Genomic DNA, 24,669 nt, shown 5'->3' with positions numbered 1-24,669 from the left:
GCAAAAATTTGTTACACGGCAGAAGCATTCTAGGTCATTCGCTTCCAGGTAAGTTCCTGATTTAAGGTTTGCCTTTTATTTGTGTATATATAGAATCTGATTTTTGAAGTAGATAGTTTTTCAATATCGTCAGAGACAGCTTTCGCAGAACTGCTTTTCCCGATTTATATTTTCAGTGAGAATTATACTAGGATTTATAGCTGTTATATTTATATACATAATGACAACAAAATTGAAAAAAGAACAATCGTAAGGGTATGAAATTGTACGCTATTCAGAAATTATTTCTAAACGCTAAATGAAATGAAAATCTATTCACGAAACTGTTACTTGACTATTCACATCTGACTTCAATGTTTTGTTTTGTCACTCGCTATCGACACATTCTGTGCTTTAAGCTGATTTTCAGTAACTTACATTTCTATAATACGGACAGAAAGAATCTACTGTCATCCTCCATTAAAAAATAACAAATTCCTCACCGATTTGTCGTACCATATTTAAAATACCGCTCTTTTATTTGACAAAATCTGCAAATGATGTTTAGTAAACAGAAAAATAACGTAAAAGTAAACATTTACCTGTAATTTTGATTCGTCGTAATATTTCTTAAGATAAGTACGTTCTTTATCTGAAATGTAAGGGTGGTTGATAGGACTGCTGTATCCCATTCTCCACCATAATGTGAGCCAAATTACACCCGATCCTCCATAAAAGTAAAATAAATAATGCCACGCACCGTCTGGAAACCAGCTTAATAGTACACCGCTAACTGCCATTGCGACTACTGTACCGAAATTTGAACCTGAATAAAAAAAGATGTATAAATATATCAATAACTCTCCAAAAGCAAGGGATCGACCTGAATCCCTGAATCAAAGATCACTATAGAATCACGTTCAAGACTCTCACTTGCACCTTTTTCTTTTTGTCGCTATGTCGTTACCTAAATTCTGTATTTATTAATAATAATAATAATAATAATTTTTTTTTAAGATGGAGGTGAAAATGCATTCACGCACGGAGTGCCCGACTCCCGCTGACTGGCGGCTACCGGCTAAAACCAACCCCCCTTTTTACAAGGACTTGGGCGGCAACCGTTTTAGACATTACTTCAGGCTAAGTTCTATTATTCTAGCCTCAAAAGGCTGCTACCTAGTCTTCACCTGGCTCAGAACACTCCAGATCGTTCTTGTTGGCCGAGTGAATGCCCCTGACAAATCAGACTACTCTCCCATCCTAACCCCGTAGGGGAAGACACCCGCCTTGTGACGTTAGCGGTCGCCACACCACTCCCTCCGTTCCAAGCCCTTAGGGGCTTAACCGGAGATCGTCGTAGACCCTCTAACCGATTAGATCTCACAGTCATCAGCCAGGCCTCGGTAGAGATGCCACCGATGTACATGCCCCGGCAGACATTTACATCAGTAAACGATTACAAATTAGATTTCGCCTTCATGTAGGCTTCCAACGGACATCGTCACACCCTTATTGATATAAAGGCAGTATTTCCTTCCTTGTGTTGGAGTTCTGTCCATTATGAGTTGAAACGCCGCAATGTTCCCGTAGCCATGCAGGCCGTAGTACGTGACTACTTGTCTGATCGCACGGCTCCGTTTAAGGATGCGCAACTAGTTTCGGAAACGTCCTTCACCAGGGGAAGCCCGCAGGGCTCCGTTCTCGGTCCCTTTCTGTGGAACCTGGTATCGGACGGATTTTTGGGACTGACATTCCCGGAAGGGGTCACAGCCCAGGCTTTCGCGATGACTGTCTCCTGTAAGTTCGTGGTAACTCACGACCGCAGCTAGAAGATCGAACGCAGGCGGCTTTGTCAAACGTTATTGTATCGTGTTGTAGAAGATACGTTTATCGGAAGCACATGATTAGCGGTTCATATGCGCGCGCCGATACCCTCATATCCTCAATGCGGGACCGAAGACCTCTCACGTTCCACTAAATAATGTTCAAAGTAAAGGTAGTTACAGATACAGAATTTCAGGAAAATACATAATAATTAGTCGTAAGTGTTTTTCGTTTTCGTAGTTTTGATTGTAAGGAATTCCGATGCCCTGGAATCGAGTGGTTCCTCGACCGTATCCTCCGGTACACGAGGCGATGGAGGAGGAGATTTTGAAGAATGGGAAATCGTAGATGACGTCCCAGAAGGGGTGTTGTGAGACACCCTTAACAGGGAGCTTAGTAGATCGCTTACCGCCAGCTAACTCCTGCTAACCAGACTACTCCTGCCCGAACGAGTAAAACTTTGGAGACTGGGACTTTTAGATCGATCCCGCAATCGGGTTCGCTAACTGCAAGTAACAACTTCTTGTTTAATTTCGTCAGCTCTGAAATAATGGCTGTAAGCGAAGCGACCTGATCAGATAACATCTGAACAAGTTTTTTAGCTCGCTGCAAGATCCGCACTGCTGAATTCCTAAATTCGTAGGAGTTTGTTTTGATGTAGCCGTGACAAAATATACATCTGGCTTAACCAGGTTCCTTGAAGTAATTGTTTTTCTGCATTCTCTGCGTGCAGCCGTAAAAGATAGCTTCTGCTCGGTAGAGATTCTAAGAATCGCCTTTTCTTCTTTAAACGTTGGGCAATCACGGGAGCGAGCTGCCTGTGAACCACTGCAGTTTGCACATTTTTCATCCGCACGGCAGTCAGTGTCATTGTGGCCTTCCTGAGTACACCGAGCACAGATCTCTGTCTTCGAGCAAGATGTTGATTGTGACCGTAACCTTGGCATTTGAAATTACGACTCAGGCTGGGTATAAATAGTCGTACACGAACTAAAACGGTCGTACCGGATTCAACGCGATTATCAAACTTATCAAAATATTAAGGATCGATTATAAAAAAGTAAAAAACACAACCGTCGCAGGATTGTGTTGTCTTTCACACTAGGCAACAGACATAGCGATAACCTAAATTACTTTTAAAAATACATAGCCGCATGCGTATTTACAAGTACAATGTGACCAAGTTAATATTGCGTGTGAGAAAAATGTAAACTAAAAATTCAAAATCACCAGTCGATTCAAAACTCAAACGGTACAGACGGGTTGAAAGGTCTATTACAGCTGTTCAATTTTATAAAAGGTCTGTCCGGAAAATAATGTCATACATTTTATCGTGAAGCGACTGTACGTTGCAGGGTTGTAGCATCCACCGGGATCGACGGTGGTGTAAGTCGACTACCCAGCGAGTACTTGCTCGGTTGTCTCCAAGCTCTCGGAGGTGAAGGACGGGTGACTCGTGTGAAAGAACGTTTGCAAACAGACCGTTGAATCAGTGTTCGTTTAACGGCCGACATGTTAAATATTCCAAAAAACTATCGTCCACGAGATTGCGACCAAGGATTTGCACATGAGAAAAGCGTGCGCGAAAATTGTCTAGAGAATTTTGACCGGCGACCAAAAATCTCGCCGAGTGGAAACATGTAAAAATGATCCTTACTTTTTGGACGATGTTATCACGGGTAATGAAATGCGGATATTCTAGTACAATTCAAAACGAAGAGGCAAAGTGCCGAGCGGCACGCCTCAGCGTCCCCTTGTCCCAAGAAGGCTCGAATGAGCAAATCAAGGATCAAGACCGTGCTCATTGTGTTTTGACATCAGGGGGACAATATTTTGAAGAATTTTAATGTACAGGTATTATTATGTAAATAAATTTTTTTTTATATATTTTTAGACTTGGGGACATTAATTTCCAGACAGACTTTGTATATGAAGCACTATTATTCTCTTTTATTATTTATTAATAAAAAGAAATTTACTAACTACAAGAAATTTTTTATCGTTATTAATATTTGTATTCGCTACAAATATTATTAATATTTAAATTTGTGTAGGTTTAAATTTATTAATTTTTAACTTGAAATTTGCAGTCGTTAAATTTAGTCTACTTCTTTTGCTATTTTATCATCTATCTTATCGTCTTTTCAATACTATGCAGAAGTCCATAAATGCGGGAAAACCATATATTCATACCAAAGATGCAAGTATTAACGGCAATGTTATTAAATACTTTGACGAAGAGACAAAAACAGATAAGATCTCTTCATCTACTACAATTGCAAGCAGGTAGTTCACATTTTTCTCGCACGTGAATTTAAATAGTCGACTTGCACATCTATATCGATCACAGTGCTGTGCCGATTAAATCCATAAACAGTCTTAATTTGATCATGCAATATATGTTTACTAACCGGCAAATACGATAGAGCCCAGTCTTCCTCTTTCTTGCTGCGGCGCCCAATGAGCCAAAAGAACATTTAAAGACGGATACACAAAACCCTAAAAAATGTTAAATCAGTAAAATAGCAATAAAATTTTATAATTCAAACTTCATTAATATGTTAGCATCATTATTAATAACCAATGTTTTTATTAAAAGAAGAAAAACTGCTAATAGTAAAAACCTATTGTAGATTTTTTATCGTAAATTAGATTTTTAAGTGTTTTTCATAAATTTTAATAAAATATTTTTAAATTAATTTTGTAAAAAAGTCTCTAAATATTAACTCTAACTTCCAAATTTTATTTTTTATCTGAAACCGCTTCGGTTGGCCTAATATCTTTTTTAAACGATAACCCTAATATTTGTTAGTAATGCCTTACATACTGGAAAGCTGAGAAACAGGAGTAAGAAATCTTACGTGAAAGTAAGCGGTACGGTAAAAATACTAACAAAAGAGAAAATAGGTGGAAATATATATTTTTTTTAACCGATTCATTTTTCACATAATCTTATTAATTGAAAGCAAAGATGTCGTAAGTAAGATTACTATTAGACGTATAATACTTTTTTATCGGTATTATAATAATATATATCTCGCTAAAGATATAAAACAATTCTGTATTTTATCAGAGAATACGGTAACGATCAGCAAATTGGTGTATTAGTCAGTGTGGCGGCTTCTGCATAAGGAGACCTCAGGTTCAATTCACACCATATGAACAGAGTTTTCATTCAAAGGCAGCACTCCCACCTAAACATATCAATAAAAAGAACTATCGTTATCCAGCAAGGTACTTCTCATGCATGTAGAGGCTTCGTAAAGCGCCGAATTTCATCCTGAACATATGGAATCTTCAGATAATCGTGAATCTCGCTGTTCCTTACGAACCGTGACACGTTTCTTATATTTCGGAGTATTTTGATTTGGAATCGCTGAATAATTTTGATGTTGCTCTTGCTTGTCGATTTTATTAGAAAGAGATAACTGGGATCTTCTTCCGAGTAACCGGTACACGTATCTTAGCTTGATATTCAGCCGGTTCCGTTTCTCATCGTCGCGATGATTTCACGTCGATCGACGATCAATATGTTAACCCAGATATCTTAAATTGTTATTATGGGGACAACATCGTTGTCCACATGGACCGGAGGGCATGTGTTTCTTCTCGTTGTAATTGTGATACGACTCGACTTCGCTGGATTAACTTTACTTTTTCACATAGTCGACCGCTGATAAATACTTTTCAACTTCAACCGCAATTTATGTGAAACTACGGTCGGGTCGTTGTCAACCGCTAGGATTGCCTTGTCGTCAGCAAGTGTAACGAAGGTAAAATCACTAAAGGATGGTAAATCTGTTGCGGTAGATCGAGTATAGAATCGGTCCCGGTACAGAGCCTTGAGGAACACCAGACTTGATATCAAAAAATTAGGCTTGATCTGGAAAATCCGTTCGGATAAATAATTTTGTAGGATTAGATAAAAAGGTTGCGGTAATCTTAATTTTAGTTTATATAGTAGTCCAGGAATCCAGACTTTGTCAAAAGCCTACTGGACATCCCAAAACGCAGCAGAACAATATTTTTTTCTTCTCGGCAGCCGGTGATAACCTTGACAATCCTAAGAATTTGTTTAACCGTGGAGTGTCCAACACGAAGGCCGAACTGATGCTCAAGAATTATTCGGTTATTATTTAAAACAAGCTACATCGATCGAACAGGTAATAGACTTATAGGCCTGTACGAACTAACCGCATTCGTTGATTTATCTGGTTAGGGTAGCGTTAATATCTGCGACAGAAGAGTTTCCACTCGTATGCATAAAACGTTGTTCGAATGATGCCGTTAAACAGATGCTTAATATTCATTATGGCAGCATTTTTCCTGTAATTAGATCGAACATCGGCGATTTCTTAAATTGAGTCTTATTAATTGCATATACAATTCTTGCCGATGAAAACGGTTTTATCGGAAAAGACATAGGAGAGGGCTTTCTAAAAATTCGAAATTTCAGTTTCATCATCCCTCCTTATGAAACTGGAACACTGTACTCAGATGGTCGGCAAATACATAAGCCTTTTCATTATCGCTTCTAGCCCAAACACCATTTGCGACATTGAAGGTGGGAAAGAAATAAGCGGTCGTTTGAATTTTTGATTGTTTTCCACAGTGAATAATCATCTTTTTCATAAGGTGAAAGATTTTCAAGGTAAGATCTAAATGTGCCGTTATTATTTTTCTGCAGAAATTGTTTCAACCTGCGAGTAGCTCTGTTTGGCACCGTTTTATCTGGTGGATTTCAAAAATTTTGCCAAACTCTTCTTAGCCTTCTTGATTCATAACCTCTCTAGGATATTCATTTCCTTCTCGTATCTGTATCTGTCGTAGTTTTTCTTTGGTGTTGAACTCCAAGCTGCTTGTTGAATAACGGACATCAAATAATAGACTGCATCGTCGATATTTTAGAACCAAGTAGTATTTCTAGATTCAGCGTAGCCGCTATCAAAGTTCAATATGAATTCAAGTCAGTTCTGTTATTATAAAGCTCCACAGATTTCTGTTTTTGAACGATCGTTGCGCTAATTGTTAACAAAACAGGAGAATGATTGTATATAGAATCGTAATTGCATTCAACGTTGGTGTAAATAGAAGACATCCTTGAGAAGGCAAAGAAATCTAGCAAATCTGGGATTTTTTTCTGATCTGTTAAACAACTTACTATGATAATTCCGATAACCGATTTTCGCAGGATCCCACATCTTCTCTCGGTATTGAATTCTATAATTACATTAAAATATACTGTTTTTGTAATTTGTGAATTTTTGAATTTGCCAGAATTGTTACCGTTTTATAAATTTTGAAGTTTACTATATAAGTAAATTTTGCTGTTCAGAACTAGTTAGCCCTTAAACAAATTAAAAACTTACAAAAAAACAGCATGTTTTAATGTAATTATAAAATTCAATACTGACCGAAGATACGGAATCCCACGAAAAACAATTATTGGAGTTAGTATGTTAGTTTAACAGGACCTAACTACTGTGTTATGGGGTGTTTTAGATTTCGTATAATATTAAATATTATTAACACAGTGGTCAATATGTTGAACAATTATTTGAATTAAAAAAAAAAAATAACGGTATAATTCACATGTTTATTATTAATTCGATGTCTGTTCAGAAAATAGCTGAACGTTTTTAATTATGCGCCAAGGGAGATACTTAGTGACGTGCGGTTGATAGCATTGTGTTCCGCGTAACCTCCTCTGTAACCACATGCTCTTGAGTAGTTGAGATCTCGTTTAGTTTTCGAGTTATTGTTATTTGTGTTTAAGTGTTAGCAGCGATTTTTGGAACGTGCGATTTTCGGGAGCAACGATACAACGTAAACTTTTGCGGGAGACTGGGAATAACTTTCACAGAGGCGTTTCTTTTGAAACTTTTGAAACAAGCTTACGGATATGATGCTCTGGGTCGTACGCAATGTTACGAATGATTTTCACGATTTAAAAGCGGTCGTTAGTCCATCGAAGATAACCGTCGACCAGGAAGGTCTTGGACTTCAACCGATGACAGCCGCGTACGTGCAAATCGTCGATCGACTGTCAGAGAACTTGCAGAAGAGATTAGAATCTCGGTCGGATCATGCCGTGACATTTTGACTGAAAAATTGAATACGCATAAAGTTGCAGGAAAGTTTGTTCCTCGTTTGACGATCGAACAGCAGAAAGAAGATGGAGTGGATAATTTTTGACAACTTCTTGAAAGAGCCGATGACGATGAAACATTCACGGAAAGCATTATAACGGGAGACGAAAGACGGGGTTACGGCTACAACATTGAGAAAAGTTCAATTATCATAACGGATGGACAAAGGATCTTCACGCCGCAAGAAAGAACGTTAGTCTCGATCCAATGTCAAAGTGATGCTCTCTGTTTTTTTTCCAGTTTTAATGGAATTGTGCATTTTGAAGTCTCCCCTCAAGGTGAAACAGTGAACTGTGCGTACTATCGTGGCGTTTTAAAACGGTTACGTTGTAAAACGTCTTGCTACTCTTTGCTCAGCATCCCTACTCGCAAGATCTGGCTCCTTGCGATTTTTTCTTATTTCCGATAAAATCGGTGATGAAAATACGTCGTTTTGAGACTGTTGATGACATTAAAGCAAATTCATCACCGATCTTAAAGGCCATTTCACGTGAAGTTATCCAGGAATGCTTTGTGAAGTGGAAACGCCGCTGGGAAAAATTGTGTGAATAGCTCTCACACAAAAATTGTGTGAAGCTCTCCCTTCCGCAAAGGAAGGGAGAGCTTCGAAGGGGATAAAGACCAATAATCTATCAAATTAATAATAAAGATTAAAAAATAAACCGGGTTGTTTACTGAACAGACGTACATGCTGCTACAAAAACTACATTTCCTCTATATATTAGTCATCCGATAACAGATTCATAAGGGAAAACCTCACCCGTTTCTGAAAGTATGTAGCACGTGGAGTATCCATTTGAACCGTTAACCGTTCAGCTAGACCTTCACGATTTTTTATATCATGATTTTAGAAAAATAGTACATTCTAGCTAGATATTATTAGTACTATTTTTAAGTAGAATTAATCTACTTTACTAACGTGAAAGCAAATTAATTTATCTTCTGAGCACCTTCAACTTGCATATGTTTGATTATCGGTTTGCTTGGCATTTCTACCGCCACCACCCCGATCGGTCGCCCAAATGTCTGTGCCACAAACGGCTATTGAGCCTCGACCAATTTAGCGACCGGTGACCTAAATAGCTCCTGGAGCTTACCTAACAGCGTGAGCGGACTAAGCGCGGTGCCAAACACCACCGGCTTACGCGCCCCAACCGCTTACTTGTCATATATTTGCTAAAATGGGTAGGCGCACCCCGTCAAATACTAAATATATATATGACATCCGTAAATTAAAATTCATTTCGTTTAGACAGCAATTCTAAACGAACAGCCTAGGTCGCTGAATGCCAGCAAGTACCTGTCCACCGTATTAAAGCGCTTGGAGCCTTAATTGACTGGTGGTCAGCCATATGTATATATATATATCTAGGTTAGCTTCCCGCAGCAGTGCGGTAGGAGTCTTTTACCTTAGATAAACTGCTGTTGTAGATTGAACAAAGCAACCGCATCAAGGAACTCACACGGTCCCGCATATTTGATTAAAAGAAATATTTTAATTAAAAAGGTTTCACCTTAAAACGTTTATAAATATATTTTTAATTACATCTACATCAAAAGAATTATAATGCCTATTATACAACGATGGGGGTATAAGACTTGCTTTTTCATGTATTTTAACAAGGAAAATGAGATGAATGGAATGATAGATGAAAAATGCCAGGAACCGAGTCCTAGATCAAACGGTCTAGAAGTCAGTTAACCGCTACAACGGTCGGCCTGCTAATATATATTACAAGTAGCAGTACACTACTGCAGAATTTCTTTTCGATGAAAAATATTATTACAATATTCTTCCGCATATGGTTTCTCAGTAAATCTGTAGTTTATACTCGGTATGGCCTTTTATACGCTAAAAGTGAATTTTCTTCTACTCGAGTATTATTTAATAGGATTGTGTAGTAGTATAAATGTTCTTAATAAAAGTATTACATACATTTGACAGTTACTTTAGTTTGAGATGTCAGAAGTTTCATTATAGTATTAGATAAGAAAGCTGAATTTACACTAATAAAAATCTGGAATTAAATTTAATTTAAGGACGAATATAAGTATACACAGTGAAAATATTAGTATTTTAATGAAAATTAAAAAAAACTTTCACAATTTTAAATTATTAATTTCTTTTTTTATTATACTGACCTGTCCTAATCCCATGATTATTCTGACTTCAATGAGCCCAAGAACACCACCTTCCCTTGCAGCAAGAGGTGTTAATAATGTGCATATTGTTGATATAAGAATACCTAATGCCAGAGTATGTTTTCCACCAACTCTTTCAGCCAACAAACCACCAGGTACTTGTGTTAGTATATAACCCCAAAAAAATGCACTAAGAATGACTCCTTGGGCTTGCTCGCTCCAATCAAATTCTCCTTCCTACAAAAAAAAATAAATAAAAAATAATAAATATATATATATATATAATGCAGAGTGTTTCTAAAATGGTGGGAATCCGTTTTCGGATTCAACTAAACAAAATCAATCCTCAGCAAAAATGGCGATTCTACTTCGTTCTTCCCCTGTTTGCCATTTTGTTATTTTTATATAAAAATTAATATCTCAAGTTCTGATAGACGCATCGCATTAATATTTGGTAAGCGTATTAGTAATAAAGTTTTAAAATTAGCTAAAAATCAGGAATTAAATACCTTCGAAAATTACAAAATGGCGGCCATATTTATTTTTCAATCCGTTATATCTCCGTAAATATTAGTTTTATAAAAATTGATGTTATTTGCTAAAATATTAAACCTTTTATTTTGAATAAAATGACGTTAACAGATTACGGTAGAAAATTGAAGTTGTAAAATTTTGTGTCTGTTTTCATGTCTTCCACTTTTCGTTCGATTAGATGAAATATTAATTATTTTTATTTACTATTAATTCTATTATTGTGAATTAGTATCAAATTAAGTAATAATTTTCTCACGATAAAATTTAATAATAAAACGAACGATATTAATTTTTCACTTTTCAATAATTTTACACAGCAACTATTACAGCCGATCATGTTAATAAAGTGAAAATTAAGCTTCTTTCAACAGGAATGGTGTTCATTACTATCACAACCAGCGTATCTGGAGCGACCAGAATCTTCATGGTACCTTCCGAAGTAGCTATCGATAAAGATTTTCCCTGAACATACGAGCAGATATTTTTAACGACTATCTTTTGGGTCCTGTCGTTCTACCAAATCGTTTAAATGGAGAAAATTATCTTACTCGTTTAACCGAAAATCTTCCACGTGTTTTGGAAGAACTACCTCTGCAATTAAGAGGAAATATGTGATTTCACCACGACGGAGCCTGGAATATAAATATTCCAGGAATATTGTATGACCTTCAAAAACGTGTAACTTGTATAATATAACACTATCATCCGTATACCACTGTCACCTGTCAAAAATTATCTCTGATGGTTAGCCGTATGACCTTCATAAACGGTCCAAGGTCATATGTGTGACTACATATTCTTTTTGCTCTTTTCATTGGTGGGATCAAAAATTGCCCATTTTATTTGAAAAAATCGTATTTAGCTTGAAACAAGTCAAGATCAAATACAAGGTCGGTACATAATTCTACAATTATATCGACAAATAACAAAAACAAAAAAGAAATAAAAAGTTAAAAATTTAGAAAAAGTAAACTCTAACAACCACAATTTTTTTTTAAACACATAAGAACAACCGGTAACCCCCTAGAAGACGTTACCTCAGTTGACCTCATGTGACACGGCGATGTCTAGCCACCACCCTTTAGCATTCTCCACCCGCTGGACTTCCCCAACGGGGTCCCTCCTAGTTCATTGAAGCAACACGACCTCCGCTTCTGGATGCCGTGATGCCTCTCTCCAGGAGAGCTACCGTTCCCGTCCCTACTACTAGTCTGTGTCCGAGTATACCCTCAAACATACCCTCTCGACCCTTGCGCGCCCACCCTCAAACCTCGAGGGTCCTTAATGCTTCATCAGAGCGTCCCGATCCGGTCAGTCTTGCGTGTGACCGGGCCAAGACGTCCGCAGTAAAAAGACTATCTTCCTGGCCCTTCGCGATTCCACGCTTCGACCCCGCCGGCTACATTATTTTTTTAGCCGGCTCCCAGTTATTTTTATTTATTTTTTATTTATATCACAAAAAAGTACCATCACCAGCCTCGCCAATAAGGCATACAGCAAACCCCCTAAACACCTCTTACGAAAAGGGCTTACAGGGTTACACCTTTAGATGACAAATATCAGGAAAGCAAAACGTGTGATAAGGAGACACAATTATAATAAGGAAAAACAATAAAGGAGTCACAATAGAGTATACATCATAGTACAGAGTAAAGTATCGGTACGAGACAAAGGTGTACCTGACAGAAATCTATGTAACTAGAGGTTAATATTCATCTGTAGCACATGGCTACACAGTAATCAAATATAACGGTAGCAAAAAAGAGAAAAGGAAACGGTTATCTTCTTACACCTAATATACATGAACAGTGATAAAAAGTAATGATATCGGGCGAAAAAACAGAAAAAGGTCGCTCCGTAGAGATCGCTAGGATATCATGGCTAGCTGAGCAGTCGATATGGTTTAATTTCACATTTTGGTTTAACGTCACTAGAGCAGTAGTCCGATTCAAACCAGAAGCGAAAATCATCTCCGTTAGAAAACTCACGAGGAAGAAACATATGAAGACAAAATAGCAAAATAAACATAGAATAAAATAATATAAATAAGTAGCTTACATGAAACAAAGCGATCCAGCGTGAAGTGAAAGTAACTTATATCCTAAATTGGCGCCAAGAGCAGTCAGTCCGAGACTTGGTCCATCGTAGACACCGCTGTCCATCGCTCCCTGCCTCTCAGCATGTGTTCATGCTGTTCACGCTCAATCCTCCCGACTCCGCGCTTTCGGCATTGAAATCCCCGGCTAGAATGACAGGTTTTCGTGTCCTGCAAATCAGCGTCTCCAGTCCATCAATATCTCATGGAAACAGTCTAGTCTACTACTGAAGTATCCAATTAATTGTTTAATGTGATTTTTGGGGATATTATGTACGGTCTGGTCAAATAGGTCCCACAACTTTTGCATTTCTTTACAGCCTGTTGGAAATTTGTTTTTATTTTAGTAGGGCATGGTCGTTTATTATGGTGTAAATTTTATTAGATGCTTTTAAGATGAGTGTTGTTGAGTTTCTTGGGATTGTGTCTTAAACTCTTGTACGGAATTTATTATTTTGAGGCTGACCAAAAAGCGTGTTCCAAACTATGAGGCGCTTTTCATCTGTCTCTTCCCATGTATACCTTTGTAGAGCCTATAGCCTTGAGATTGCAAGGCGTCCTGTATGGTGTTTCTTTTTTCCTACATTCTCATGAAGAAAATTTTGTGTTTGTTCATTACGGGTCTGTTATTATTTTTAGTTTACCGATCTTCATAAGCGAGTTTACATTGCGTGTGGAAATGTAGGCAAAATGTAAAAAAATGTAAGAAATGTAGGATTTGCTTCAGTTTGAATAATAACTGCCAATCATTCTGCTTTTAGGAGCTTCTCATCCACACTATAGTATCGAAAAGATAGAATAAAAGCGCATCGATACATGCCACGTTTAAATAATAATAATATTCGGAAAGTGCAACGACCATGTGATCCCAGAGATGTTAATGATGGTTTACGTAAACATTACGCCAATATTAGCCGTGTAAAAGGAAACAAATTTGTGGTAAAAACATTTCTGAAGCGTTCAAAGAGTTTATGTCACGATAGAAAAAACATGCGGATTTGGAAACTCATTTTACCATCCAGGAATTGGACGATGCTTTCTTTCTAATCACGCCAAACAAGGCAGTAGGATCTGACGGAATATTCCCAGAACTATTAATCCACCTTTTGGAAAAAGCTAAGGAAACCCTGCTCGGCACTATAAACTTGACATGGCCGAGTCATGTTACGCAGCAATGCTGAAAGGCAGAAATTATCCGCGCGTTAAAAAATGGTAAATACGCCAGTCTAGCTGAAAGCTATAGGCCTATATCATTAACAAGTAGTAGAGAAGGTGGTTGTCAACCGTCTAAACCGGTTTATTGAAACACATGAAATCGTAGACAACGCTCAAGCAGGCTTTCGCAGACGTCGAAACACTGTGGACCGTTTATTTCACACAAGTCAAAGATGGATACCATCGAAAGATGTCTACACTAGCGGTTTTACTCGATCTAAAATCAGCATATGATACCGTCTGGTGACGCATGCTCATTCACAAGTTGGCCATGTGCAATATCTCTGGACGCTTATTCAAATGGAACAACGAGTGCTCCACAACCACAGTACTTCCAAATTTCGCATTCAAAAGGAAGGCCTGGTACAGCGTGCTGTTCCGAGTTGTACACTATTCAACATTATGACCAATGACATCTTAGGCGCAATCAGCAGTACAAGGAGTCAAAGCCCTGCTCTACGCGAATGATTTCCTCATTTGGGCTACTAGTAGTAACGTAAATGCATTGAAAAAATGCCTCAATAAAGCATTTCTGAATCTTAAAATCTGGGCAAACGCAACGCTATGACTGTTAATACCACAAAAACTACATTTCAATTGCTTACGCTTTTCACAAAATTACCGGCAATAAGTCTGTCCTACAAAGGTCAAGCACTGGAGGAAAGCAACGTTTCTAAATAGTTGGGAATCACCCTGGACCGACGACTCACCTGGAAACCACACGTCGAACAATGCGTGGTAAGAGCAGTGAAAAGGACTCGTCTACTGAAAAGACTCACTGCTGCGAAACGGGGAGCTAACCAAGAAGTGTTAATGACAACGTATAAAACATATAAAACCGGTCCTGGAATACGAAAGTGAGGTGACAGTCACTGCCGGTTCCACATCTGCTAAGATGAACCTTATCCAGAACACTGCTCTGAGACCAATAACCGGCGCTGCTAAATCCACCACGGTGGCAGCTATGGAGGCTCAGGCACAAATGGAGCCTATTCATTACCACCGTGAATTAAGTGCGTTGCGCTTCTGGGAACGTTCAAGAAGAGTGGATAAGCAACATCCCAACCCCTTAGGGTAAGACACCTGCCTAGTGACGTTCCGGTTGCCACATCTCCCCACGTTCCTACCCCTGTTGGGCTTTAACGGGAGTTAAAGCCCTTAGTTCTACTTATTATGAGCCGATTTCGTGAATGTCTCGTAATTCTAGGCAAATTAACTCAACGTACCACCAAAGATGTTGATCGCAACAACGAAATTTAGTCCTAGTTCCCTTAGTGAATTCGACTTTAGTTCAAACTCCAGACTAGTGGATAAGCAGCAGTGGGACTGTAACCAGCAAGCAGCAGGAAGGCGCAGAACCAAATTGCACAGTCACTGCATATAAGAATCTATATGTGAAGTACAGACTGACACCTGTAGATGTAACACCGCTTTAAACCTATCAATATTCTATGACCGCATGCCGCAAGCCAAATATAACTTAAAATATCATCAATTGACAAAATATGAGGCGGAATTAAAATAGGCTGCGCTCCAAACCATTCATGAAAATTATCCAGAACAGGAATGGTTACACATTTATATAGACGGATCATCAATACCGGGAACAGGAGAAACAGGAGCCGCGTACAACTGCCACCACTTGCAGGGTCATCTTGCAGTCGGCGCTCCTTGACAAGCAGTTATGACGGAGAGATTGCCGCGATTCAGGCAGCCGCCACCCAACTTAAAATCCTTTCCACGCGGAAGACAGTCTTATTTATCGATTCGGAGGCAGCCATTCGAAACTTGTCATGTATAACTGACTGCACAAGAACTTTGAAATGCAGAAAGACCTTAAACGAACTGGGATGTAAAAGCTGGCAGTTGAAATTTCAGTAGGTTACCAGCCATGTTCACATGTATGTTTTTTGGTTTGTGCTTGGTATTTCTCCCGTCACCACCCTATTCGGTCACCCTAAAGCATAAGACCGAATGTCTGTGCTACAAACGGCTACTGAGCCTCGAAAGAGTTTAGCAAACAGTATCCAAAATAATTCCTAGAGCTTACCTAACAGCGTGAGCAAACTAAGCGTGGTGCCATACACCACTGGCTTACGTGTCCCACCCGCTCACTTGCCATATATTTACTAAACGGGTAGGCACACTCCGTTAACTACTAAAAATATATATGACATCGATAAAATAAAATTTACTTTGTCTAGACAGCAATTCGCTGCCACGCCTAGGTGCTGAATGACAGCAAGTACCTGTCCACCATATTAAAGCGCTTGGAGCTTTAACTGGCTGGTGATCAGCCATATATATCTCTAGGTTAGCTTCACACAGCAGTGTAATAAGAGTCTTTACCCTTAGGTAAACTATTGATGATGGTTGAACATAGCAACCGCATCCAGGAACTACACGGCCCAACAATGCGGCTCTTGCCACATTGACTCGCCGCTTGTGAGTGGCCAATTTTCCCGTTCACCTCTAAGTTCCAGTGTGGTTCGGTCTCTGGTCCCCCCAAAAGCAAGGCAGTCAAATATCAGGTGTCTATTTGACTGGACCTCCCCTCAGATGCACAGCTCATCAGCGGCCAGGTGGATCCGAAACAGATATTGGATTAAATTAACATGGTTGGTGAGCACCTGGGCACCCGTTACCCTTAAAAAAGAGCTCGAGGCATACCATCTCCCAGATCCTGCAGAAACATATACATGGATCTTCCCTTAGTCGTGGTGTCCCATTCCAACTGCCATGCTTTCATCGTGAGGCTCTGCATCCTCTTCCGCAGCTGGGAGATGGGCAACTGAACGAAATTTAGATCCGGTGCATTGTGATCACCATTCCTCTCCGGTACTCGGCCGGCTCGAAACAGCATCCCAAATACCTTGGCCTCCCTGCCTCTTCGCAATATCCACATGGCTGCTCGAACTTTCACCTCTAAATCGATTAGAAGAGCGTTTTCCAATACGGTGGTAGCCTCGTAGAAGGTGGTTTTAAGAACACCAATGCGTACAATTAAGCCTCTGTGCTGGGCACTAATTACATTTTTAACAAGTGTTTTATTATAAACAAGTGTTTTATTAATTTTTATTCATATCCAACCTATACGTCCAAACGGGCGCCACGTATGAGATCATACTTTCGAAATCACCTCAGTACATGTACATTTGACGGCCCGACAACCCATAGTCTTTCCGAGCAATTCTCCTAAGTTTGTGCATCACTAAAAATCGGCGTCCGCCGCTACTTGCCTAATGTGGTTGCTAAACAGTAACTTTTCATCAAACAAAACATCTAGGTACTTATGAACTCTAACTCGGCTGATTAAACAGCTTTTATATTTAATATAAGAGTTACGACTGTACGATAGTTTTTTCTGCACCTTTGAGAAATATAAACTTCGTCTTGGGCACAGCAATCTTTAAATTTTGAATGTCCATCCAGCTCTCTGCGGTTGACAGGGCCGCCTGTGCCCGATCTTCTAGCTGTGGTCGTGAATTACCACGAACTAAAAGGATACAGTCATCAGCGAAAGGCTAGGCCGTGGCCCCTTCTGGAAATGTCAATCCCAAAAATTCGTCGAGTACCAGGTTCCACAGCAGGGGAACGAGAACGAACCCTGCGGGATTCCCCTGGAAACGGATTTTTCCACAACTAGGTGCGCATCCAGAGCCGTACGATTAGACAAATAGTTACGTACCACAGCCTGCAGGGCTACGGTAAGATTGCGGCGTTCAATTCATAGAAGACAGAGCTCCAACACAAGGAAGGAAATGCTGCCTCTATGTCTATAAAAATTGCCAAAACATATTTACAGTTGGCGCTTTCCACCTGGGCAAGAGCGTGTAAGATGCAATTCTCGGTGCCAACCCCTTTCGTGAAGCCACACTGGCCTCGATGTAGAAAACAGTTGACCTCAATGCTTTCTCAGAGCCTTTCCACAACTAGCCTTTTAAGTAACTTGCCGATTATCGGCAAGAAGTTGATGTGGCGATAACTGCTGACCTCACTAGGTTTCTTTCTGGTTTTAAGAGCACCTTCATCGAAGCCACAAGTCGGGAAGCAGCTCCAGCTTAGGCACCCCGACAACAGCCTGCCAACCGGCTCTCTTATGACAGGACGTGCAACCCTGTGCAGCACGTGCAATGGCTTTGACCGGTAACATAATTTTGCGAACTGCCAGGGGTTGCGCTGTAACTCGCGCATGGAGTTTTGCCATAAATTCAGTGGCTTCCTTGATGGCATGAACATACTCATTACGGGCGCGCCGGTATATCCACAGGCCCTCAGCGCGCACGTCATCAACGATAATTTACGTTAAGGGGCGACGCTGGTATATTCTCCTAGCGGCCCTAACTCTTGCGCACAGCACGCTAAAGTCAGAGAACCACTACTTTTTCCTGGGATTCAGCCTGTGTTTAACAGACAGCTCTCCGGAAGCAGCGGTCATGATCGCTCCAGGTACTCTCCGAACAGTGGACTGGCCACTACCTAAGGGTCCAGAATCCTGCCCAACTTCGCCAGCAAGTCTTCTATACTCCATCCGACCTGGAAGTATCTCGACACTAGTACGACATCCACCGTACCCCTCGTGATTCGCTCGAAGGTGAATTGCTCATCAGATCAACGGGGCATCCAGAAGACACCCGACAAATCTAGTCTTCTTCTCACTTCTCACCAGGAACAGATGACGCAAATTTTGTGCTACGTTAACATCGATCCCTACAAATAAATATAGCGTTGAAGAAACCTATAAACTTTATTGTGACACATGAAAAAACTGGCGAAGCACTTGCGAATGGCATCGAAAACAAGTTGTCATTAGACGGATTAAATATTAGAAATAATAGAGCTATTAAAAATAAAATGAATAATAGAGATAAAATTAATAAATAGAGATATAATACTAATTAATTAAGATAAAATTAATTAAATAATAGAGATATTAGATATGGTAATGGAGCGAGTACGGCAGGTAAATAAATAAAAGGGGGCGAAAGCCAGGATATTACGTTTAAACAATATAGCGAGATTTGTTCCCTGCACGGCTCACAGCTTTAATTTAATAGGAGTTAATGCTGCACAAACATCTGTTCAAATGAAATCATGTTTTGAAACAATTCAACAATTGTTTTACTTATACGACAGGTTTAACAACCTGTAAATTCTAATAGTAGATGGGATCTTTTAAAGGAAAAATTATCTGTTCGTCTTAGGTTTAAGTGACACGAGGTGGTCCGCGAAAGATAACGCGGTTAAAGCTTTACGAAATGAAATGCCTTTAATAATAGAACTTCTTAATGAAATGTGCGATTGACAAAGAGAAGTTAGAGTAGATTCTGTAAAAAATGTTCGAATATCGATAAAATTATCAACAAACTTTAAATTTGTTGCACTATTAATATTTTGGGTTTCAATTTTTTTTTTTTAGGAGAGATAAATAAAGTAAATTTACTTTTACAAGAAAAAACCCACAGTCGAAAACGCTGAGATACTCTGTAAAAATTAAATTCAATAGTACCGAAATAATTTCTTCTATTCGCTTCACAATTCAGCAAAACGTTTAGCCGAAACATCAAATACTGAAACTTACATTCCAGAAAAGAGACGGCGCAAAATAAAAAATATGCCTGGTGCGAAAGCTTCTGATGATTCGTTTGCCACGAATGAAAGTGCATTATTAAAAAGAGAAATGCGTCCGATACAACTCAATGATAGATTACTGATTTGCAAGAGGTCGCAAACGACTTCAATTTTTTTAAACGTACACGTTCTAAAAATCATGCCGCTAGATGATCTTAAATGATGTGCAACATACCTAGCATTGAAATATAATAGCTCCAGAATTTGTATGTGAAATTGAGAGTTTCAAATATCAGGCCGTGGAAGTTTTTGAAAATTTAGGGGATATGAACGCTTTTCAAATCTTGCAAAAAATTACGAACTCTCATTACAAAACACGTATCCAAATCAAGGCATAGCATTAAGGGTTTTCATAACGATACCTGTAACGCTTCCTGCGATCGTTCGTTTAGCACATTAAAAATTCCAAAATCGTACATTCGTTCTTCTATTGGATAAGAGCGATTGGCAAACATGTCTATAATATCGGTTGAAAAAGACGTTGCCGAAACATTAAATTATGGCGATATAATAGATGTGTTTGCAAATGAAAAAGCGAGAAAAATTACTTTATAATAATGCTGAACTGTTTTACGTTTTTAATATATTATTTTAACATGTACATATGTTTTGTATTTCTTTTATTTTGTCGTCGTTAAATACGAATAAAAAATTGTTCTTATTTAGGTTATAGATTACGTATTCGTACAGATATATTATTGTACATACAGGCTACTCATTTCGATGAGGTTAATAGTATCGCATATTACATTAAAATTTTTAATTTGTTTTGTCGTTACCGGGTTACGGGAAGGCGCAAGTTAGACACTTTCCACAGGCGCTTCAACCCTCGTTACGGCACTGATTGTGATCTAACTTTCAAAGCGTGTTGTTATTTCATCTTATTTAAAAAGCGAAGCGGGTTGAATAACAAGGTAAGTGAACCGATAATATGTATCTTAGAAAATAAACGTAGAAAGTCTGTATACTAATGGTGTAATCGCATAACATTTTGTACAAACACTATTAAAAAAAGAATGAATTTTTAAAAACTTCCTTAGCTAAGCAGGCGTCTTATAAATTAAGAGTTGAGTTACGGGTTACAAAATATAGTAAAACATAAATCTAATAATAAATAAAAAAAAATACAATATTAAATGAAATACATTGTGAAACGATAATGTAGAAAGGGCTTTCTTGCTTTTTATAATTATTATTTAAAGTCAATTTCTGGTCGGTTTTTTCCATAACCCGGTAATTTAAACTACGTTTACTTAACCTGGCTTGCCTTACCTAACGTCAACGCTTTTGTTTAACTTTTAAATACTTGTTATTCATGCAACCAAATTAGAGACCGCGGTAGTTGTTCGTAAAACAATGAATGCGTATGAAAAAAATGTGCTGTTTTCCCGATATCTAACTACTATAGAAACAAAGGTAACCAGTACTAAGTAAACCGCTTTACGAATTCATATGAACCGTGTGTTTACGTTTCCTTTCCGCGGACTTACAGTATGCGACTTAATAATATCTTCAAGGTCAACATTCTTACCGCGTTAAACTATTTCTATAATTTTGTAAATACAACACGATTGTTAATGCAAGTATCTTATTTATATTACGAGTGGGAAATTTTTCTTTTTTGGAATAATATCCATATCGAGGTCAACTTGTTTTATCCGCGATCTTCCAACTCTCTTATAATAAATATTACTTTCACCCTCGATATTATAATACTTGCATAGACTAAAAAAGAACGCGTACGTAAAAATAATTATAATAGTGAATTTTTGTGATCTCAACCGTGAAAAATAATGCGAATAAATTCAATCGTTTTGTATTTGTTATTACATATTGTTTTCTCTATTATTATTTTTTTCTTTACGACTTAAATGTTGTTTAGATCGTTTTTATAATTAATTATATAACTGAAATAAGATCAGCGAAAAATTGGAAATTTTTTTTTTTTTAATTTATCTACTTTAACTTTAACTTTAATTAAAGTTCAATTCACACTAAAATAAATAAATATTTCCTTTCAACTTGTAAGCTAATCTTTTGCTAACCGAAAACTATGATAAAAACTAAACCGATAAAATTAAAATTCATAAACGTTTTTACGATTTACAGTAAAGTTATTTAACTAACGCTATCAATAAATTATGAAAACAAATTAAATATTTGATAATCCTTTTATTAGGTTAACTTTTTTCATTACGTAACAATTAGAGTAATTTTTAAATAGAGTGGACCTCTTTTTTTAGCTACCGGTGTTTTGTACTTCAAAACAAAACTTAGTAATGAGTAACTTAATAAGCGTGTGAAATTCTACATAATTTATACAATCTATACAATTTGGATTATTAATATTCAAATAGTAAACGCAGTTCTGTTACGGTCATTAAAGTAATCGAGTTAAAAAGAATATTTTCAGTTTATTTGTACATTCGTGTGTAATAGATAATGATGCTGTAAATACATTTTGAGTGACCTCCGTTTCGAGACGTTTTTTTAATAACCTATGAATAAACGGTGTATTTAAGTTGAAAAAGAAGTAGTACTTCGGTGAAAATTAATAATGAAAACGTTTTCATTCAATAATTATTAAAGCACTAAGCCTACATTACATTTTATTCGAGTGTGAAAAACAAAGGAGAGAATTTAAAAAATAAATATCCTTGATTGTATTTTTATCCTTTTAGTAGTTAGAATTGTATAGGATTCTTTTTTGGGGTGGGGGGGAGGTGATCTCTCCGTGAATTAGGAGCTGAGACCAAAGAGATGATAATAACAATAATAATAATTTTATTTCCATTTAAATTAAATATTATAAACTCTAATTTATTACTCTTCTTTACAATAAAATTAATTAAAATTTCTTAATAATACAGTTCAGACAACACCCCAAATGACTGGAAATTAAGTATCTTGTAGATGTAAGCTTGTTTCAGAGATTACAAGCGATATAATTAATTAATATAATTAGAGCAAAAATAAAACATCAATTTAATACTGTACTAACATAGAAGAGGTGACAAGCGGTATTCACCGTTAACTTATCGTATAACGTTTTTCCTGTTAAAGAAACATAAAATTCCTCTAAATAAAAATATTCACCCTTACAACCAATCAAGTCTCTCAAGTATGGGAATCGGTAAACCGATAGAAAGAAACGCACTGGATCACCCGTCTCAAATATTTTATTCAAAACGGATCTTTTTCTCGCAGAATAAGTTCCGGTTTCCTTGATATTATCAGATATTAAGTTTTAGATCTTAGGAACCGTATAATCATCGATCTTTTCAAATTTTCCCCGCCGGCGGAAGACTCAAGAGAAGGGTTGTTCACCCTGGTGATTGATTCATCGATCGGGGACGAGAAAAACCTCCATTTGAGGAAAGGAGCGGCAGAAATATTTCTGCGGGCGAAGCATGATGCGGTCTTCGGCGTGGAGGAAGATAACGCATCCCGTGTTGCTAGAAAACATTTGGACTGCGCGGGGCGGAGAACAAATAGAACGACCGGAATCTATGTTGATAGGGTGGTGAAGACCAAATCAAAGAGGAAAAGATCGGCCAGAAAAGTACCTTCTGAGAAGGCCAAGACGTTAATCGTGAAGGCAACCGATGTGCAAGGAAAAAAGAGCTTTTCGGATCTCCTTAAACAGGTTAAGGAAGGAATAACCGAGGGGAAACAAGAAATTCTCTTGGTTCGCAAAGGTGAAGGAGAAGATATCCATATAAGTGTCAAGGATGAGGCGGAAGGGCCAGAAAAACTAATGAGGAAATTGCAGGAGGGGATTGTGGGAGTGAATGTTGCCCTGCGTAAAAGAGAGCGAATACAGAGAATTAACATAAAAGATATAGAATCTCTTACAACAAAAGAGGAGGCAGCTAGAGCGGTAGCGGAGGTAATTGAGTTGGATTAGGAGAGGAGGCAGGTCATCAAGATGCGGCCTGCTCATTCAAGTACACAGGTGGCTTCTCTGACGGTTCCTAGTGGAGAGGCTGAAAAGATAATCGGAAGAGGGCGTCTCTGGATCGGGCTGGTATCTTGTCGTGTGGACCTGGCCGTAGAGCAGGAGTGGTGCTACCGCTGCTGGGATTTGGGCAATAAGGCGGTATCGTGTAAGGGATCAGATAGGTCCAAGAAATGTTTCTAGTGCGGCAAGGATGGGCACATCAAGGCTGGTTGCCGCGAAAGAGTTGTTTTTGTAGAAGATGTATTGCGGAGGGCCACTACGAATGTAGCGGACAATGTGCTACAAATTAAAGATAACAGAGCTTAATGTAAATAGGAGTAGACGCTCCCATGACCTCCTGTAGGCTATTACCGCGGGAATTGCGGAAGACGTTATGGTGGTTGCTGAGCCAAATTGGGTTGTGGTTTCGGAGGCTGGCTGGACCAGGGATATTGGAGATAGTACGGCGATAATGGTGGTAAGGCCGGGACTGGCTATTACCCGACAGGGCCAGGGTGTTGGCTCTATGTGGATTTGCGTTGCGGGGGTGATGGGTTTTAGTTGCTATGTTCCCGAACAACGGCATGGATCGCTACCGTAAGTTTTTGGATGACTTGGCGGCGGCTGTGATGGTACAAGCAGGTGCAGTAGTTGCGCTTGGGGACTTTAATACTAATAGCCCGGAGTTAGGGGGTGGGACCCTAAATGAGCATGGGCGGCTACTCTCTGAGTTTATGGCGTCGTTGAGTACGGTGTGCCTCAAAGAGTTGGAGGTACCTATCTTTTCAAGGGGATCAACGGAATCCGTCCTCAACCTGGCGTTCGTTACGGACGTGATGGTAGACGCTGAAAGTTGGCGGGTTCTAGAGGAGGATACTCTCAGCGACCATTGATGTATTGAGGTGGTAGTTGGACATAGAGAAATACGTCAAAAAAGACAAGCTGGGTCATGGATGTTTGAGCTCTCGGATTTTCAGCGGTTAAGACGGCGTTTATAGTCATTGGCGCAGGCACAAGAGAACGGGGAGGAGGTTGATATCGAGGAAGTCATCCAGGGTGCTTGCACTTCGGCCTTGAAGAGAAGAGAGGTGCAGATATATTGGTGGTCGGATAAGATTGCCAATCAGCGGAGGATATGCGTTCGCAAACGGCGCATCCTC

The 24,669-nt window shown here is 38.7% G+C and overlaps 1 protein-coding gene across 2 annotated transcripts in view; it reads right to left on the bottom strand.

The window, feature by feature from the left end:
• The window catches only part of LOC142326219 (putative inorganic phosphate cotransporter), a 79,270-nt gene that overhangs the window by 39,050 nt on the left and 15,551 nt on the right, over nt 1-24,669 (bottom strand). Inside the window, exons 3-5 of one of the 2 annotated variants that reach the window (XM_075368509.1) lie at nt 10,095-10,331; nt 4,215-4,302; nt 582-805 (exon numbers count right to left, since the gene is read on the bottom strand). In XM_075368509.1, the coding sequence (XP_075224624.1) occupies nt 582-805; nt 4,215-4,302; nt 10,095-10,331 (549 nt within the window). The remainder of the gene's footprint in view (nt 1-581; nt 806-4,214; nt 4,303-10,094; nt 10,332-24,669) is intronic. The other variant, XM_075368510.1, reaches the window with a different exon arrangement.

This window comes from Lycorma delicatula, chromosome 6, assembly GCF_047948215.1.
Source record: "Lycorma delicatula isolate Av1 chromosome 6, ASM4794821v1, whole genome shotgun sequence".
Classification (NCBI taxonomy): Eukaryota; Metazoa; Arthropoda; class Insecta; order Hemiptera; family Fulgoridae; genus Lycorma; species Lycorma delicatula.
Note: the sequence above shows the minus strand (reverse complement) of the source record. Positions and strands in the feature narration are given on the sequence as shown.